General features: G+C 40.9%; 1 protein-coding gene across 1 annotated transcript in view; it reads right to left on the bottom strand.

Annotated features, from left to right (window-relative positions):
- Positions 1 to 11,472, bottom strand: part of ppargc1b (peroxisome proliferator-activated receptor gamma, coactivator 1 beta) — a 93,434-nt gene extending 81,962 nt beyond the window's left edge. Inside the window, exon 1 of the mRNA XM_079352341.1 lies at positions 11,351 to 11,472. Coding sequence (XP_079208467.1) covers positions 11,351 to 11,431 — 81 coding nt within the window. The 5' untranslated portion in view covers positions 11,432 to 11,472. The remainder of the gene's footprint in view (positions 1 to 11,350) is intronic.
- Between the last annotated feature and the right edge of the window lie 7,559 nt (positions 11,473 to 19,031).

Raw genomic sequence — 19,031 nt, 5'->3', positions numbered from 1 at the left:
TGTTTTGGTCTAGAAGCAGAACTCCCAAAGTAAGGTTGAATATTTGACAGTGTTAGAAAAGAAGAACAAGCTCATGATCTCATTGCTGTTTACCCCAAGCCCTCCAGAGGAGCAGTTTAGAAACTTTTACAATACCCACAGACGAACTGAGTAATCCCTAACCTCATGCAGCATGCGTTGTAATCACATACAGTCCAATAATCCTGCTGGATTGGTGGATTAAGACGTACTGGTATATAGGTTTCTGTTGGCAGACTACCAGTGTGTGTGTGTGTGTGTGTGTGTGTGTGTGTGTGTGTGTGTCAACTCCCCGGTCCAGCAGGCTATAGTGTTGTTGTCGGTGGAGTGATGATGTGTGTTTGTGCAGTTTGGGTGCTTGCCCATCGACGGCCCAGACATCTTTACAACTCGATCTGTCTGGGGGATAAGATGGGGCGAGCCCCAGCCAAAAGGCTGGCAAGATGTCAAGGAGAGAGAGAGTAAGAGGGAGACCTACAGTATATGCTGTGGGCTGTGACGGAGCCCAAACCAATATCAGCAAACAGCGTTTACACCTCCATTTGTCGCACAACTCCCATTCATCTCCTCAGTTTTATTACAGTGTTGCTCAGCGTCAAAGTCTCAATTTAACAACAGCAGAAAGTGTCAAAGTCTGATTTCTCAACCATGGTAGACAAAAGACAAGCCCTATTTTTACAGGAAAGTAGAAGTTAAAATCCCACTTTTTTATACCTGTGAACAGTATTAAAATCTTTATTTGAATCCTCCAGACTCCTAAATCTAGAATTTAGATGCTGATAAATCAAATGAACCTAAAACCCCAAAACAGGCTTATCTTGAGCCAGACAGAGGAATATTACAAGTTGATTTCAAATCTTAACTTCCATTATAATTATGTTGCATCTGGTGCCTTTTACATGTCACTAACTTTTAAATCCATTTCATTCAAGGAATAGAGTTGTATAATTGTATTTAAAGCAAAAGCAATCACTGCAGTTGTAAGCTCTGCAATCCCAAATTCCCCGACATCCAGCCCCACCCGCCTCCACTATCTTACATGCATCATATGCCGCTTCTTGTCCACGTGTGAAACGCCGACATGTCGCTTTGGTATAAGCATCTCCTGTGATCTTAGGAGATTTTTTTTTCTCTCTGCATGCTCTTTTCTGTTTTAAAATAAGGCACTTCCCTGACGGCTGCCCCCGTGATAAATCAGGTAATCGAGGAGGAGAGCTTGAAAGAAATAGGGCAGCCAGCTCGCTCGGCGACTGTTGGGTCTCCCTATACCTCAGTGCTAAAGCCCTGAGCTGCTGCTGGGTGAGATTGGATACAACCTCCGTCCTATCTCCCTCAGGTGTTCTACAAAACTGCAGTGTGTGTGTGTGTGTGTGTGTGTGTGTGAAACAGACAGTGTGCATGAATGTGTGTAGAATGACAAACAGCCCCATGCTCATGTTGACACTATCAATACAGCAACTGAGTTCCTGTGATGAATACAAATTGAGCAGTAAAGGTTAGCTAAGGATGGGTGACACACACACACACACACACACACACACACACACACACACACACAGACACACGTTAGCACGTGCATGCAAACCTCAACATATGTGCTTGGATATAAAGTAAACACTGGAGACGTGAGGAGAAATTCAGACACATGACGTCCTCTTCCATCAACCATCAGCAGCCAACACATGAAGTATAAAATAACTGTGAGCCTCTGATGTCGTCCTCCAGGCAGAGAAGAAAGGGTCATACAACACCAGGCCACTTTATCGACCCCCTTTCAGGTGAAAACTCCAGATAATGTCCACAATAGGCACAATCAATATATGTTGATTCTCCATGGGAAGACAAAGCACAACCACATCCAAGGCACGTTTTTTTGTTGTTTTTTTTTAAACACAACGACACCACGCTGCGTTCAACCCTGAATTCTGTCTGTTGAATTCAATTTGGCTGTTTGATAAAAAGGTTTCGCCTCAGACTTTTTCACTTCAGCTCCAAATGAAAACTCTTTAATGCGCCCACATGTTTTATCTTCAAGAATCACGTTTACTTAAAAGAGTTTTCTACGGGAGAAATGAATCATTCTTTGGATTTCAAAAGTAAAAGAAAATAAGTCCAGCAACATGAAATGACAACTAAGAACACAGAAACAAACTAGCCACAGCTTATGCAGCACCTTATGACCTCTGGTTCTTGCAGAAGAACACGCTGACTTTAACCGAGTAGGTTTTTGAAGTTATTTGTCTTTTAGAAAAAAAGGAGACCATTTGGCTCCTGCTAAAAAAACACCTCGTGATGGGTGAATACAAAGGGGCTCTCAGTCTATCGGAAAACTTGACGAGTAAAAGTTCATGCCATGCTGACACCCTTCAATTGCTTTGTATCCAAAGATGCTGCGCAAATGGGCTGTGAAGGCAGTCAGTGTCTTGATAAAGTTGTGTGGAAGTCAACTGCTGAGTCCTGAAGGTTCGATGACGTAAATGTTGATTTAACCGTAAATAGGAAAATGCAAACTTCACATCAAGGTCTTCTGAGTGTCTGCACCATAAAGACAAGAGAGAGGGAGAGAATGTGAATGTGATGAAAGGTGATAACAGTGATCACAGCTCTGACTGTAAAGTATATCATCTTTAACTATACAGCCTGGAGAGAGTGGAGAAAAGAAGAAATCTACATCCTCAGATCCCTCTCTGTGTTTGAGTCACGGTGGGAACAGCAACATCCTGGAACATGGTGACGAACTGCATAGATTATCATATTAATCAAGAAAGCAAAAGGAAGATGTGGAATACGTAAGCAGTATCCCCCCCTCGCCGGCGTCTCTGGATGCTTCTTTTTCCTCACTTCTTCCAACAATATCTGTTCTCTCCGCGTCTCAAACACGCAAGGAAGCCACTGTGCGTGTTGGTCTCTCTGCATGGCTGAGTGCTGCTCTACCTCAGGGGAAGGAGCACTGTTCGAAAACCCCTGCAAGAGTGCATGCAAGATAGAACGCAAACTGGATTTAGACATTCAAGAGCAGTCGCCAGTCTACAAAGACCTGCCCTGTCCGTCTCCTGATCTGAGAGCTTTCTTGGGCTGACACCGTGACCTCTGACTCTTCAGGTTCCCTTAGGCATTCGTCATACTCTTAGAGACTTCAAGTCTGATTACTCTTTGAGACTAAAAAGTTATAAAATCATGAGCTACTTCAGCTCAGATATAAATAACTTGATGGAAACCACGGTAGGTTCTGTGATGGTAACTGGCTGAACAATTATCATCTTAGGAAGTCCAAATAGGGCGAGAGAACCCTCAGGTGTAGCCGGATATAACCTTGCTCCTGGACACCAATCTAATGAAGATGTACGGTGTAGCTGTGTTTGGCCCTGAACCATGCTGCTCGGTAAGCCCTCACTACCGCTCTTCATCCCTGTGTTAGGATCCAGGCTAAAGGTTAACACTGCCAGCAGAGCCATACTGCGCTCCATATACGGGAGACAACAGATAAAACTGATTGAAGAGAAAATGGAAATGAAAAGTAATGACCATAGGCATCAGCATGAGCCATCACAATCAGTACTTAATGAAAATCTGGAGAGTTCCTTGATCCTGTGTGAGCTGCACAATTCATCATGTTCAAAATTGCAATATGGCCGAAGCAATCTTGATGAAATCGGCTGTTTTTGCATTAGCAGAGATATTTAAGCGTCAAATTCAGAGCTCTATCTAGTCCTTTAGTTGCTTCAATGAAGGACGTGACTCTCTTTGATACATCGTGACGTTATAAACAACGCAAGCTGCATACCTGGAAAATGTGCTGCAAATGTGTTAAAAAAATAAATGAGAGGAAAGTACAAAATCCAGTTAAGATCATTTTTTTCCATAAATTCCAGTTACAGCACTTAAACTTAAAATGAAGTTTCTAGTCGGGCTAAAATCAATTTGAAAATCCTGAGAGCCGTGATATCCTGTGGGGGAAATTTTGCCTAATCTCAAAAAGTAAAATAATTTCACTAATGACCAGAATGCAAATACAGGCACGTTTTGCTATATGATGACAGATTTCTGAAAAAATAAATCTCGGTAATGCTTTTGCATGACTACCTTAGTAATGATACAGAACCCAATTCTTTGTTAAGAGTTTTTAATATTGCAGGAAATCTGTTAATCTGTTAACAGAACCGGGTTTCTGCGAGCATTTCTGTGCCATGACGTTGCAACATGACACGGGCTTATAAAACAACCTGATATCTCAGGCAGTGATGAAAAGAGAAAAAAAAGCTATGGAAAAACAACTGCTATTAAGGAGATTTTAAATGGTACTTCCATGCACTCACATTAATGACATGAGTCTTATGCATGACATCAGCACACCAGAGAAGATCAGATTACAGAGGCACTATTTTTTATGAAAATTGGTTTCCTCTGAGCACAGTGAGAGATAACTGCAATCTTGATTCTGAGTGAGAAAATCATTCTTGTGTAATCCAGAAATCATTCAGCCTCTGATGTGAGTGTGGGCATGTGTGCGTCTGTGTGTGTGTTGGCTGTAGCCTCTGCTGCCAGGCAGGCCTGAGTGAGCAGCTGACGAATCCCCACTCAATTAATTATTAAGAGACCCCTCACCTGCCTCTCTGCTAGCGTTTTAGCTAGCAACAGCACACTACTGTATGTCATGGGAAACATACAAGCAGTGTGTGGTCTGTGTTTAGAGGCCCACAAACGCACAAAGGGCCCTTGAAGCCGGATGCAAGATGAACCTCCGAGGGATTTAGGAAGGAAGCAGCTATATTCCCAGAGCCCATTGTGACGCACACAAAAGGCATATGATGAGCATCAACAACACATAGACATGTAAAGTTGACACTGTCTTGCACACATGCACAGTCATAGATATCCACTTGGTACCTCTTTGCAGAGCCGCAGTAACCACAACTTAAGGAAACATCACCCGAGCCACAGTCAATTTAGCAGCAATCGCAGGGTGAGTCTGTATCCGTCTCATCGATTTAACACTTCGCCATTCATCTTGGCACAGAGAAAATGTAATAAAACAACATGTAAGCTGTAAATCTAACACCGCCACAAACATCATCCCACTGCTCACTGTACCTCTAAAATAATATGTCATGCACTTCAACATCTCACTCCCTCCGACTATGGAAAAGGGAACACTCTGTCCTTTCTTTGGCCTGTGCCTTGCCTTAAATGAAACCTGCCTATGTCCTGCCGATTTCCACCCAGAGTCTTCTCAACCCCAGCCCTTAGATATGGCAGTGACCCAAATGTGTCAAAATACCATGACGTATGTATTTCTGTGGAGGTGTGTAGATCTTAGTATTTTGCTTCTGGTGATGGTTGGGGTGATGTTGGATGGTTTGCATGGTCAAGGGCCTTTTATCCAAGAGACTGGATTCTTGTGTTAACAAAAGTTACAGTCTGTATACTTATTTTAAAGCCATGACGTCACATAGTTTCCTTAATGGCCATTAGTTACACAATGCATGTATGCAAGTTATTACAGCGCTTTAATGTTGTCGTGTATATTTGTTGAGTCAGCAGCGTATGTGCGCCTGCATTTACACATGCTATACTCTATGTGCTTGAGTGGGTGCAAGTGATGCTCACTCACGAGCAAGTGTGTGTGATTTCCGTACACAGTGACAGAAGGGACAGGGGAGTCACTGCAAGGTAGCAAGCAGAACGAATTGCACTGCAGCACTGCACATCACGACTCAAGACGGACAGGAAGAGATACAGAGAGGAAGATGATGACACAGAAATGGGGGTAACAGAGGGAATGAAAGACACGAAAGGCTGGAAGAAAATGTAGGACAGTCACAAAAAAAAAACAAGCCAAAATCAGAGGACAGAGAAGGATAACATACTGCAGAAAGAGTGTCTGTCAGTCCCTGGCACTGTGCAGAAACCAGTCCCTGCCAATAACACCTGCATCCATCACTCTCTGCTGGAACTTCAAAGCTTTTTTATTTATACACCTGTCTGTCTGCCTGTCTGTCCACCTGGCTGTCCGGATCATTCACTCCTGTCACTGTCCAATTTCTATCAGATTTATTCGCCTAGATCAGGACAGTAATGTCTGTCTGCATGTGGACTAAGTATAGATGCATTATAGCGCTGGTTTATATACCGAGTTTAATGTGGTCAGCGAGGGAGTGTGTGACTTCCGACAGGATCATCTGATAGCCGAGAGTTGAGCGCCTGCTGGCTGCGTAGGAGGGATCCTGGTTATGGGATAATGTGCTGACTGACAGTACAAGGCTCTATAGGGCTACACAGCAGCACAGTAATGGCTTTAAGCTTTATTAGGTTTTCCATTTGGAACGTGTAGGCATCGTTTCAAAGATGCAATTAACGTTTTGAACACTTTTCAGTTTTGTCTTGATGAGTCCACTTGATAATAACTTGCATCTTGGGGGAAGTCATTTGTTGTTATGTGGGAACAAAATGTTCTTGGAAAAAACTTTTCAATTACTTATACACTACTGACTCATATCTTGTGCCTCTCTCAGGCATGGAGTGAACTTTTTGTGGTTAATTTGAACGCACCCCTCAAAAGAATTTGAAGGGCTATGTGGCTCCGATTTCAGTGGCAGTTTTTCATACTAGAGATGGACTTTTCTTTATATGATAACAACACTTTTTGAGCAGAATAGTGAAGAAAGATAACTTGAATACACTTAAATATGTAATGCACCCTGTGAAGAAACTGTTGCAACTATTTTTACTTGACATTTGACCTCCATTCCTTAACAGAACTTCAAAGTAAAGTCAGCAAAATAAGTTATTTCTAAGCTTGTGTATCTTACGATTATGATTGGTTTTCCGGGTAAATATTTGATTTTAATTTGACATAAGGAATTTTTCATCCATTCACCCTGGATTTCAACTTGCATGCATCTCTCTCATTAGGAGTGTGGTTACTCAACTCCTGAAGGCTGAATGGAAAAACTGACTGGCTGCAGCTAATATTTTACGAACATGCCCTGTGGCTGGTTGTGTCCTGTTACAGCAGGATGTGCTGACTGACGTTAAGTCGGCCTGATCTTCCCAGAGTCAATCCCCTTGATGGACCCAGACCGGCCCTCGACACCCGGTCAATGATTAGCACTGAAAAAAGTCTGGGAGAGAAACTGCATACAAAAATAAGCTTCTGACATCTACAGTCAACGAGATGGAGGCTTTTCAGTGTCTTTTTAAAAAATAATCTTTAGGGTCAAGGCCTCCAATGGACTCAACAAAGACTTGGTCTACGCCTGTTTGTAATTAGTGTCCATGCTAAAAAGTAGCATGTTGCTAGTAGCAGGTAGTGTCAAGTAAAAACAGTCATCTAGAGTCTCTGCTTAATGTGACTGCTAGCAGCTAGCTAACAAAGTAGAGATGTTAAGATCATCTTTGGAAGCCATTATTCAATTTAACCATTAATGGCGTTATAGTAACCTGCACGTCAACTTTATCAGATGTTCTACTTGTTCATTACACAACTGACCCATAACACAATCACCCCACCAAATCACCAATAAACAGACTGCAAGATTTGTTTCGCAAATGATTTACTTTGAACGAGATAATAAATCAAAATGCTTTTGTATGGGCTCGTAATCTTAAATCAATTAGGTGCAATTTATCATCATAAAACGTAAGAACCCTTGTTCTTTCTTTGATTTAGCATGTGGGAGATCATCAGTATATGGAGCTGTGTGTTTAGAAGCTACACAAATAGGACATGACACACTCATTTGAAAGCCACACGTTTGTTTTTCTGGAGTCAGAGAGTGAAGTGAGGCAGCAGTAAACCAGTGAGCCTGTGGTCGATGAACTTGTACAAGGCTGAACATTCAAAACAGAGATCATAATGAACCAATGAAAAACATCAAATATGCAATCATTTATTCCAAGTTAGCAGATTGCTTATAGCTCCCTGGAGGAGAAATTATAACTTTTGTCTAACCAAGAAAAGGTGACAAAAATTCAAATTACAATGTCAGAAAAACAAGTCAAGCGAGCCACATGGTTGCCCGATAAGTTTTGCAAACAAGGAAATTCCTTGCTTTCAATAATAGATTACCACAGGTTTAAACTTGCAGTGATAGTAATGTAGAGAAAGACACGACAGGCAGTGGAAGTGAGAGAAATTACAGTAAACATGAGTACATTATGTATAGAGTGAGCAAGGGAGGCAGAGCAGGATGAGGAAGCAGTCACATGTTAGCAAGAGAAGGGGGAGGAGTAGGCCGGGGGGGTGGGTCTGCTGTCACTCCTCTACGTCACTGGTAACGCCTCCCTCCCTCCCTTCCACTACAACTCACATGACTGCAGTAGCCCTGTTCTGTAACCCCAGTCACGAGGATAGAGTAGTATTACAATAACCAGCCGGCAGGGGCGGGCAGCATAGTCATAGAGAGAGAGAGAGAGAGAGAGAGAGAGAGAGAGAGAGAGAGGGAGCAAACCACCGGGCAGTCCTAACAACCCTGAGTAAATATTAACATATTAATGCTGTGTTTGTAAAGAAGATAACCTTATCAGATTACACAAGAAGAGTAAGAAGACTTAAGAAGTTAAGCCGTGCTAATGAGCATTTTAATTTTTCTTTCGCCCTTCTTTTTACTCAAACTGTTTCGCTGTGTGTGTCCCTCAAGGACGTCTGCAGCTATACAGCACTATATGCCCAAGAAAAGAGCGTTTGCAGCAAATATAACAGCATGCCACTGTAGGAGTGCATCCATGATTTACTGTTGTTTACCTCATTGAAGCTTCGTTAGAATCAGTGTTTAGCATCTGACTTTATTATGTTTTCTCAAGCTCTATAATGTTTACACAGTATTAATTTATATAATACTGTATATATACATATATATACACACACACATACATACATATATGGCTAATTCATTTTATCACAAGTTAACATTTTATTTAACTGGTAAACATTTTCAATTCCACATCTAATGTCTATAAAATACAGCTTAAAATGTTTGGAAACTTCAATGTGCAAAATGTGCATGAAATAGAAAAAGATAATGTGGTGTTGTTGACTCCAGATGTTTTGGTTAGTTGAAGATAAACTTTTGCATCAATAAATCAACTTACATGGACAAAATATTAAAAATGAACATTAACGCAGGAGCAAAGGAGAAGATGAATTTTAAGTTGCAAAAATACACCTGCACACTGTCTTCATCATTTGCCATATTTTAGTGTGATATGGTCATCAGGCAAATGGCTTTAGACAACAAGAAGCCATCTTTAACAAGGTGGGGCTGTAAGTCTGCAGCAAATTACATTTTTGACATTCACACCTCAATGTGTTGTATTACACATTAAGAATAAGAAGATCTGTGATCATGTAGGACATAATGCAATATGTCAATGTTAATGTTTTGGTGCATTTTGTGGCAGGTGGGGTGCTATTTTTCCCTCATCACCTCCAAGAAACATCCGTCTGTGTTTGTACTGTAGATGTGGTCTGTGGAAGCACAAGTCACTGCTGCGCGTTATAAATAGCCCACAGTCTCCGTGGATCCCACCACACGCTGAATTAACCTGCTTAAACTGCCAATCAGCTGTGACAGATGCCCCAGCCCCTCCACATTTACAATACACACACAGGCACACCACTACCCGCTTTCATCACACCCACAGAATGATCGTGCATTCAAAGCGCAAACCATCACCACGCTGCAATCTTACGTCACGCTGTGATGCAGTAAAGAGAGGGGGGGGGGCATTTGTTAAATGACAGATCATGTTGAGGATTTAAGTGCACGATAATGATCCATGCGTATTTCGGAAGCGAGGAGGGCGATGGAGATTATATCTGCTCGTGTGTGAATTCACCAAACCCGCACGGGAAATGTTCTCAAATACCTTCACGTCACATGTTAACAACTAAATGCATGTCAATTAACATGGCATGGGAGCTCGTGCTGCTAAATATTGTTTGCATAACAATTCGGTTACTTCTATACTTGTTAGCGCCACTCGCTACCGCCCTCCGCAGGGTACTTGGAAAGGAGATTATTCTGGGATTATCAGCAAATCCAGTTGTAAAAATTCCCATATTTCTTTAATAAGTAATGCATGGTGTTTTGATTGAGTGCCGATGTCAATTAAAGGTGCCATTCTTTCATTTGCAGCATTACCAATTTTTGTAGTTGTTGTGCATCATGCCAATAATTAGGAAATCCCAGGATTACAGAGATTTCCTTAAGTAGTTTGGCAGCCTGAAGCTTCCATGGAATTCTGTGCAAAAATACTCTCCACCCTCCAACACCATAGATAACTTAAAGAGAGCACTCATCTCATCTTCAGACACACAGCCAGTGTATCTATTGTTGCTCTGCCACAGCCTACAATCAGGCTCACCACTCAAATGTTTTGTAATCGTTGACGAACGCACGATTACGCAAACGGTTACGAAAACGTGTGAAACGCACCAACTTTCCCCAGTTGGATTGTTGCACAGAGGCTGTATTCAAATGCCATTACTATGATATAATATAACGTGAATATTAGACACATCTGCAGAAATGTCTGGGATCATCGTTGAGAGTTGCTTAATTTAGAAGCGCACCGAACAGCCTTCTGATACCCAGCACAAAGATCCCCGGTGAGGCTCATGGTGCTGGGGCAAGCAGATTATAGAAGAGAGGATACAATTCACTACACAGCGTTGATGTTTTGCACTGCTTCCACAAGTTTATTAACATTCTCTTCAAATATCCGAGGAACATACATACATCATAGCATCATACCAGCGGATAAAGTCGCGAATAAAAGACATAACTTTGAATTTCCCCTGCACAAAATTAAAACCAAGCAGTCCTGAAACCGGCGGATTAGTAAAATTATTTCATATCATAATAGTCCTCCGGCTAAATCCATGTGTTCACAGGCGCACCACGTGTCCAAGTCTCAGGCACTGAAATTAAAACTTCCCTCAAGAATGCGTCAAAAGTTTCCAAAGCGCCCCCCTGCATACCAAATAATCCTCCCCAAGCAGCAACACACCGGCTGCTCGCCTCTTCCAGCACCGACACAGAAAAATACATTATTTTTAATCCGACATATTCCTCATTGGCCATGGCTGATGACATTTCCTCCAAAAACACGTGAAAGCCAGACGTCAAGACATTCACACACATACAGTAGCCTATACACGCACTCAGACCGAGACACCGGCTCGCTCTGAACCAGGGAGATGCTGCTGACAAGCCGGGCACAAGCCTCGCATCAAGCGGGCATTGCGCGCGCCACGACCGGCGACGTGCAAAAACACGCCCCGCTGTGCAAAGCCCAAAGATCGGTGTTTCCATAGAGGCCAAGGTCTTACCTGGCTGCCGGAATTTTCTGTCAGGTAATTGAAGACAAAGGACGAGAGTTCCTCATCTAATAGTGGAGCGCAGTCCGCCATCTTCTAGTGAATGAGGTGCCGTGGAGTCAGAGAGCGGAGTATAGAAGGAAGAGGAGGAGCAGTGGGGGAATGCTACCTGCAGGGGGCGCATCTGTTTACACACAGAAAAACCAAGACATTAAAGACATGCTGTTCTTCAAAGTGGGGTCTGGGGACCTCCAGGGGTCAAAACAGTTGCTCTGGGGGTCCTGCAATAAAACAATGTGATTAAACGTATTACATTGCAATTTATTAACGGAAATAGGCCTAATGCTGCCACTGGATAATTTACAATAATAAGTCTTTGGCAATTCATTCTGTGTCCCTATTTGGGCACATAAAAAAAATCCTTCTAATTTTCCCACAGACTATCATATTTATGGTTCATGCATGTGAAGAGTAGTTATTACAGTAAACAATTTACTGTTACAAAACCATCACATGTCGTTCCTATATGATCAAGAATGGAAGACTCAAGAACATTTTAGTCCTTATTTAGCAAAGAAGCTGGCACAGATCTTGTTCTCAAGTTCTCCGTGTTTCTTTTTCTCTTTCTTCTAATTATTAACTTTTGTTGCTATCAAAAGCACATGGGCTGTCATCATTCAGGGTGCATTTGTTTGAAAAAAGAAACCAAGTTTTACCACTCTCTTTTGTTCCTAAGGAGCACACAAAAGTGCTGAAAGCTCTCTGCTGCTGTTGCTGGGCAACTACAAAACGTCTGTCAGTCATTTAGATGATGACAGCAGCTAATGCCATTGTAACTACAGATTCTCCTTTCAAATTATAGTCTCATCACTTGTGTGCTGAATCTACAGAGTGCAAGTGTTTGTTCACTCATGTGTTTACCTATTAATTCATCTATTTTATTTTTTCATGTCTTTCTCCAGTTTAATGTTTCAATGTAGGCCTCGAGCATTCACCCCAAGCATCAACCTCCAGTATTCAAAAATAAAGCCTATAATGAAAACAAGTAATCCCCATTAGATGGCATGCACATAAATGGTTTTGGTCTATATGGCTCATTCTATATTCGTAAAAATGTAATGAGACGTGAACATTTAAAACTCATCTGTTTTGTTTTTTTGGAATCTACTTTTGCATAATCAGGCATAATTATGGGAAAGGCTGATAGGAGGGTGCATTGTAGTTGGTTTCCTGGAGGCTTAAGGCCCACCTTGTTTCCAAGGTGATTGACAGCCGTGTCGAGTCAACATTTCCAATATGGCAGCAGTCATCATTGGGAAACGTAAAGCCTCTTCAGAAACAAGTGGGTGACATCATTATGCCTATTTCTGTCCATTCACCGTCCTCCGGATTCATTGACTGTACACTTGACCAGGATGCCTTCTAAAATCAATAAATTAAAGAGCAGATTAACAGCAAGTACATTTACTTTTTTTTTAACTCAACTCATTTCAAATTCCCCATGAAGCTGCAGCAGCTGCAACTGGTTGTTTGAAATTGGTCGTTTCTGCCTGTTTGTCGGAGTGTTAAAAACACTGAAATATTATATTTACATGAACACTATATAAAAGGGCCAATAACTGGGCACAATCTAGCATGTATAAGGATGTATATAAGCAGTTTTGTGTCAGAAAACTAAATCTTGATAGCTCAGGAAAACACAAATCTGAAAGTAGGTTGTAAATATATCTGACTAATGTCTGGTGTTTTATTCATTTATTTATTTTTCAAATGAATCCAAATGTTACGGGCATCATATTACATATTCACCAAAACGCTGGCATGATAGGCATACTAACGTGAAGTGTTAACATAAGATTTTATGACTAGTTAAGTGATAAATCCAATGGGGGGAAATAAAGCATTAAGACACACACCCTTATCACTGCATTGCAACACGGCTCCCTGGCTGTGTGTGTGTGTGTGTGTGTGTGTGTGTGTGTGTGTGTGTGTGTGTGTGTGTGTGTGTGTGTGTGTGTGTGTGTGTGTGTGTGTGTGTGTGTGTGCATGGCTATGAGTGTTGGTCAGAAAAGGTTAACTGTCTGTGGCAGGTGATGGTCATAACAGAGCTCTGGCTGTCTTTCAAAAGCCTGTCTGACAGCGCTGACCTTAATACAGTGTGTGTGTGTGTGTGTGTGTGTGTGAGTGTGTGTGTGCGTGTGTGTGTGTGTGTGTGTGTGTGTGAGTGTGTCTGTGTGTGAGTGTGTTGGTGTCTGTGTGTGTGTGTGTGTGTGTGTGCATGTTTGTGTTCCTATCTTTATAAGGACAATCAAACTGAAAGACATTTTCCTAAGTCTCATTCTCAGGTCTTATTCCTAAAGTTTTGAACATACTCCCTCTCTCATTGTAACAGTTACACGAAGAATCAACACAATCTGATCAAACAGGTTTAAAGGAATCCCCCAGGGTTAGAACATGTGTTTGAAGGAGGAAAACTAATTTCCCTAACTGCCTGTTGAAAACATCCAACAGTCTACAGACCAGTTTCTGGTTTAATTTGAAAAAAGTACTCACAAGTTTTCTTGTGCAAAGAAAGATTATGAACAACAATTTGGGATCACCTATTTTAAGTTGAAGTTCCAGATAAAGTGATTTAGATAATTTGGCTGAAATTTTGACTTGTTTACATCAGTGCGTCTCTTTGTCTGTCAGAAATGTGATTTGTTTGTGTATTCCAATCTGAGGAAACGTTTTTCATTGTCAATAGGACTTTGAGTCAAACTTTCAAAAAAAAAATTGATTTGGATTGAAATATAGTTTGCTAAAGGTGCCGCCTATGCTGTGGTTAAACAAACATTTTTCATACAAATCAATAATCTTTATCTGTTCTGTACAGTATACGGTGTGAATAACATCTTCAGTTGATTTTGATATTCTTGTGTCTCTGTGCAGCACGATAAGGCAGAAAAGCCTGTAGTTATTTCTGCACTAGTGATATTCTTTGATGCAGTTGGTGCCCTGAAAGTACTTCAGGCTGAGACTATGAAGTTTCTTCACAAACTGTGAAAATTGCAAAAATATGAGTGCAAAAGATGTTCACCTGTATTTAATCAAGCCGGGATAAACAGCTACATAGGTGCATAATATAGTGAGGCAGAGAGCTGCTGCTTGCCTGCAGTGCATCCTGGTACATGTAGGCACTTATGGCATGACTCTGCAAGCAGGGAAGCTTGTCTTTCTAAATTTGGTCATAACAGCACTTACCGTACCTTAAAATGCTGTGTAGTCATGTTGTGTTTTAATGTTGTTATGTTGTGTGTGTCTTCTGTGTGTGGGTCATTTGTTGATACAGACGTGTAGACCTTCCTCTTTGTCTTTAACAGGTTGTACAGATTCTCAATTCTCAGGTATCAGCAGCTTCAGTTTGAAAACATATTTGCAGTGGATCTCTACTTGTGTTGGCTTGTTCTAATGTTGCAATCAAAAGTTACATCGCTGATCATTGAATTAAACAGCCCGTCTAGTCAAGTCATGTCTAGTCAAGGTAAAATCTCTGTCCCAAATTCAAATGGGCGCTGATGTTGATGCTGCTCTTTTACTATTTGGCCGTTTGCTTAAGGGTGAAATAACATGCGCTGTCATTCTTTGTTTAAACCTTTTACACACAAAGATGAAGCAGAATAACAGAACAATATTCCAGCTTTTATGATGCTGTGTAAAAGGTTCCTCTCCTATTAGAGGAAAACTCTGTCTGGAACTGAAATTGATATGTTACATATGTCATGGACGGCAGTATATGATATGACAGTCTCTATGATTTATAAACCTGCTATGTTTTCACGATGCCTGGTCGATGGCGGCATCAGAAGAAGACGCCAACATTAATGAAATGCCAACAAAGTGTGCCAAGCCAAGTCCCAGTGATGTCCTCTTCTTATGTTACCACATTATATATTTACCTTTCAGGCCTTTAGCCAGCCCTCTGATGACTGCCAGACAGTGAGGTCAAAGACAGAATAACCTTCAACCTTAATTCATTAGTGCCATCAAAGGTGAGACAAGTTTATTTAATGAAATTCAGAAAATATCTCAGAGGAATATTTTGGTGCATTACACAAATATGCTGCAACGAGACTTCAGAGATGTTTTTGTGTGTTATACAACAACAGGAGAAGTTTAATTTGTCATATACACTTGACAACAAAGCTTTCTTTTAGAAATACCAACTCCTTGGTGAAACATCCAAGGACCACATTTAGCTCTGTGGTCTCTTATATTTAGTTATCTGAGTGTAAAAACAATAAAAAACTAAAAGGTTAACGAAAAAAAAAATTGCTGGAGAGACAGAAAAATGCCGTGGGGGTTTACAAAACAAATGTCTCAACGCAAAAAGAAAACTCCCCTGAGGAAGACAAACAAGCCATAAGCTGCACTGTTAGTGCTTCAGTATATCATACAGAGCTGCAGCAAGACCACCACAAACACTAAAAACAATCCAGGTCTCAACACTGTAAGCTGAGATGATGTGTGTCTTAACAGCATCCCGACCATCTGAGCTGACATTTCAATAATGTCCTCAGGGTGGGGTCACCCAATCTGAAAACAAGGCTGCGATCTAAGGTCAGAGTGTTACTAGGCAGAGCAGGAATGTGTCAGGTGGTCTTAGTGTACAGTATTTCATCTAAGTGGACATTCCAATGATACTTCTGGTTGTGTCCTCAGTTTACTTCCTCGCTTTGATTCCTGCTGATTAAAAAAATAATTGAGCGCGATAAACACTGTAAACATTCAGGTCAGGTCGACATCAGATAACTCCGAGTAATAAGACATTCTTGTGTTTGCAGCTGCACTTGTGTGAAGGCGAGTGAGCAAAATAGAAATGGTTTATTTTGTTTGGTTATGGTGATTTTTATTACTTCCAATATTTTCGCAAATAAATGTGTATTTTTATTAGATTAATAAATTCCAAAAGATGTATTGCTTCCAGTGAGGAGTTTTAAACTGTTCATGATACTGACATAAAAACAAAAAAGGACTTTTGCAACAATCATTCCTATTGGGTAGTTTTCATTTCCTCCTAACTGATGTGCTAGCTAGGCGTCAAACAGAGTGAGTTACAGCACACTGCATATTCTAAAGCATTTTTGGCCTTCATTAGATAAGACAGTTAAAGAGAGACAGGACATGTTGAGAGGAGAGAGTGGGGGGTGGTATGCACCAGAGGACCAAACCAATGGTCCCTGCGACAAGAACAAGAGCCTGTATACAGGGGGAACCCGGCATAAGTGCTAGGCAACATTTACCTTTTCTACCCAGCAAATGAAATCATGTTCCAGCCTGTCTTTATTCAGAATAACTTTTTCATGAATTGTAATTCACAGAGGAATTGAGGATTTTGACTTCTCTTATGATTAAATATACAAGTACATTTACAAGTAGTTTATCTGAGGGTAAAATATTATGTTCTGTTTAACAGATGCATCAGGTCAAATGCACTGAACCTTCAAATGATCAGGGAGGGTTTATCCGGCTGGGATCACGGATGAATTCAGCCAATGCTGAGCAAGTCTGAATATGAGATTATGAAATACTGTCTTGTCCGTCTCCCCCCCCCCCACCTCCAAAGCTGGTCACTTGAGGGAAGCTCACAAAAATGCCCAAAAAACGTGGAATTCATCGTCTAAAGAGCATCACGTCTAGAGTCACAGCACTGCGGTTGATAGATTATAATATGCAGCTGGCAAACCAAGTGAAGTACCGGCTTGAGGGCTCTGGACCACCATCAGCAGCTACATCGATGTATATTTCCTGATAGTCTGACCAATAATATTCTAAACCTGCCAACATTGTATCAAGAGTTACAATCACCAAGACAGTCAATAGGATTTTATGGAAGAACAGGAGACGACTACATTTAAGGAAAATATTGAAGGTTTCCTCCAGTTTGTTTACTTATCTCTTGATCAAGCAGTCAGTTTGCAAAGTGGGATCCATTCATGTGAGCTGGGAGTTTGAAATGTAACTGTTAACACTTTGGTACATGCAAATCTAGACGCACAGGTGTTATTTGTTTAAGGTAAGTCTTTAGCCCTTTACAGATTATGGTTTTGCACTAGCAAGGCAACAAAGTTCTGCCATCATTTCCTCGTGTATTACTGGTGTCCCACAGTCTGTTTTCTCATCAATGCAGAGAGTGTGGGCTTTACCCTGTTCTTACACAATGCCAGGGCATTTCCTACATTGAGCCTCTGTTTCTACCTCTGATAGTGAATCAGGAACGGACTGAATACAACGCACCATTTCGTGACCTCAAGATTGCAGGCGAGGCGTAACGGGGCATAATAATTTGGATCAAACTGGCAATCTGTAAGCTCCATTTGATAACATTAAGTATTACCCATTAAACACACTCACTGTTTGCTTTTCGTGTAAGCAGACAAAATATTCAAGGCTGAATAATTCAATGTTTAGAATCATGAATTCTTTGCAACAATTCTTGGGAAGTTTTGAAAAAAACAGGCAACCTCGTATACAATGCATGATCAATGTTGGAATCAAAAGGCTAACAGTTTAGCCTCTGGGAGGGGAGACGGGGGTGGGGGTTCCAGTTTAACCTGTGCCTTTATCAGATATCAGATGAAAGACTTCCTTTTCCAACTGCTGGTTATTGTTTACAGTTGATTGAGACAGTTGAATAATTTGAGTTTCAAGATTAAACATGGAGTTTAGAGACAACAGAATATCAAGACTTATTTTTGGTCTTTCATGCCTTTATTTGACGGGACAATAGGTCTATAGAATAGTAAACCAGGGCCGCCCACTAATAATACAATCTCCTTGCATGGGACATGAAATAACCACTCGTCCACTGCCCATTTTTTCAATTAATTATTAAAAGCTACATAGCCTTCAGCTGATTGTATTACATGCGTTCTGCTTCATCCATTCTTTTCTCAACACAGTTGACAGCTGTTTTTTTCCCCTACATCCAACCACATCTTACATAGACAAGATGCTCTGCTGAACACAGATAACTAAACGTAACTAGGATGATTATGATACCAAAAGCCAGTCCCTTGCCATCAGATGTATTGGTTTGAAGCATTAAGGCATGTCAAACAGTAGAGTAAACACACCTCATAACAAACACATGTTATATAGTACTGCCTAAAATGCCTAATTAATTATTATATTTATTTTTTATAATTAATTAGGGACCTTTTACTTCCAAATCATTGTTTTATACCAGTACATATTCTTTATGGTTTGAAATATGTGACAATTGTCTTCTTGTCACTGTTTTGTGATTTGTAATAACAGTATATAAAGGCTTCAGGTTCCACTAAGCTTTAAATAGACAGAGAAGCAGTCTGTCAGAAAGCCAAACAGTCAGCTGGTCAGACACACTGAAGACAGTCGGCCAGCAGATCAGCTTCACGGCAGAGCCAACGAAACACATTTTACTGTGAAATAGGCCAATAAAATGTGTGATGGGTGCACTAGTGTAACACTTATAGTATTAGGCGCGTCCATAAAATAGCAATAAATCACAGTAAACAGTAAAAATCACTGATTATGTATCACAGTCCATCACAGCACTGTAATCTAGCTTTGATTATAAGAAGATTAACTGAACCCTGTGTGAATGAAACTGAGAGAGCGCTTCAGAAATGCAAATAGAATCCAGATATGGAAATCTTTGGGAAGTTCTGTG

Source organism: Symphodus melops, assembly GCF_947650265.1.
Source record: "Symphodus melops genome assembly, chromosome: 9".
NCBI lineage: Eukaryota > Metazoa > Chordata > Actinopteri > Labriformes > Labridae > Symphodus > Symphodus melops.
The sequence above is the reverse complement of the archived record's forward strand: the minus strand, read 5'-3'. Positions and strand labels throughout refer to the sequence as shown.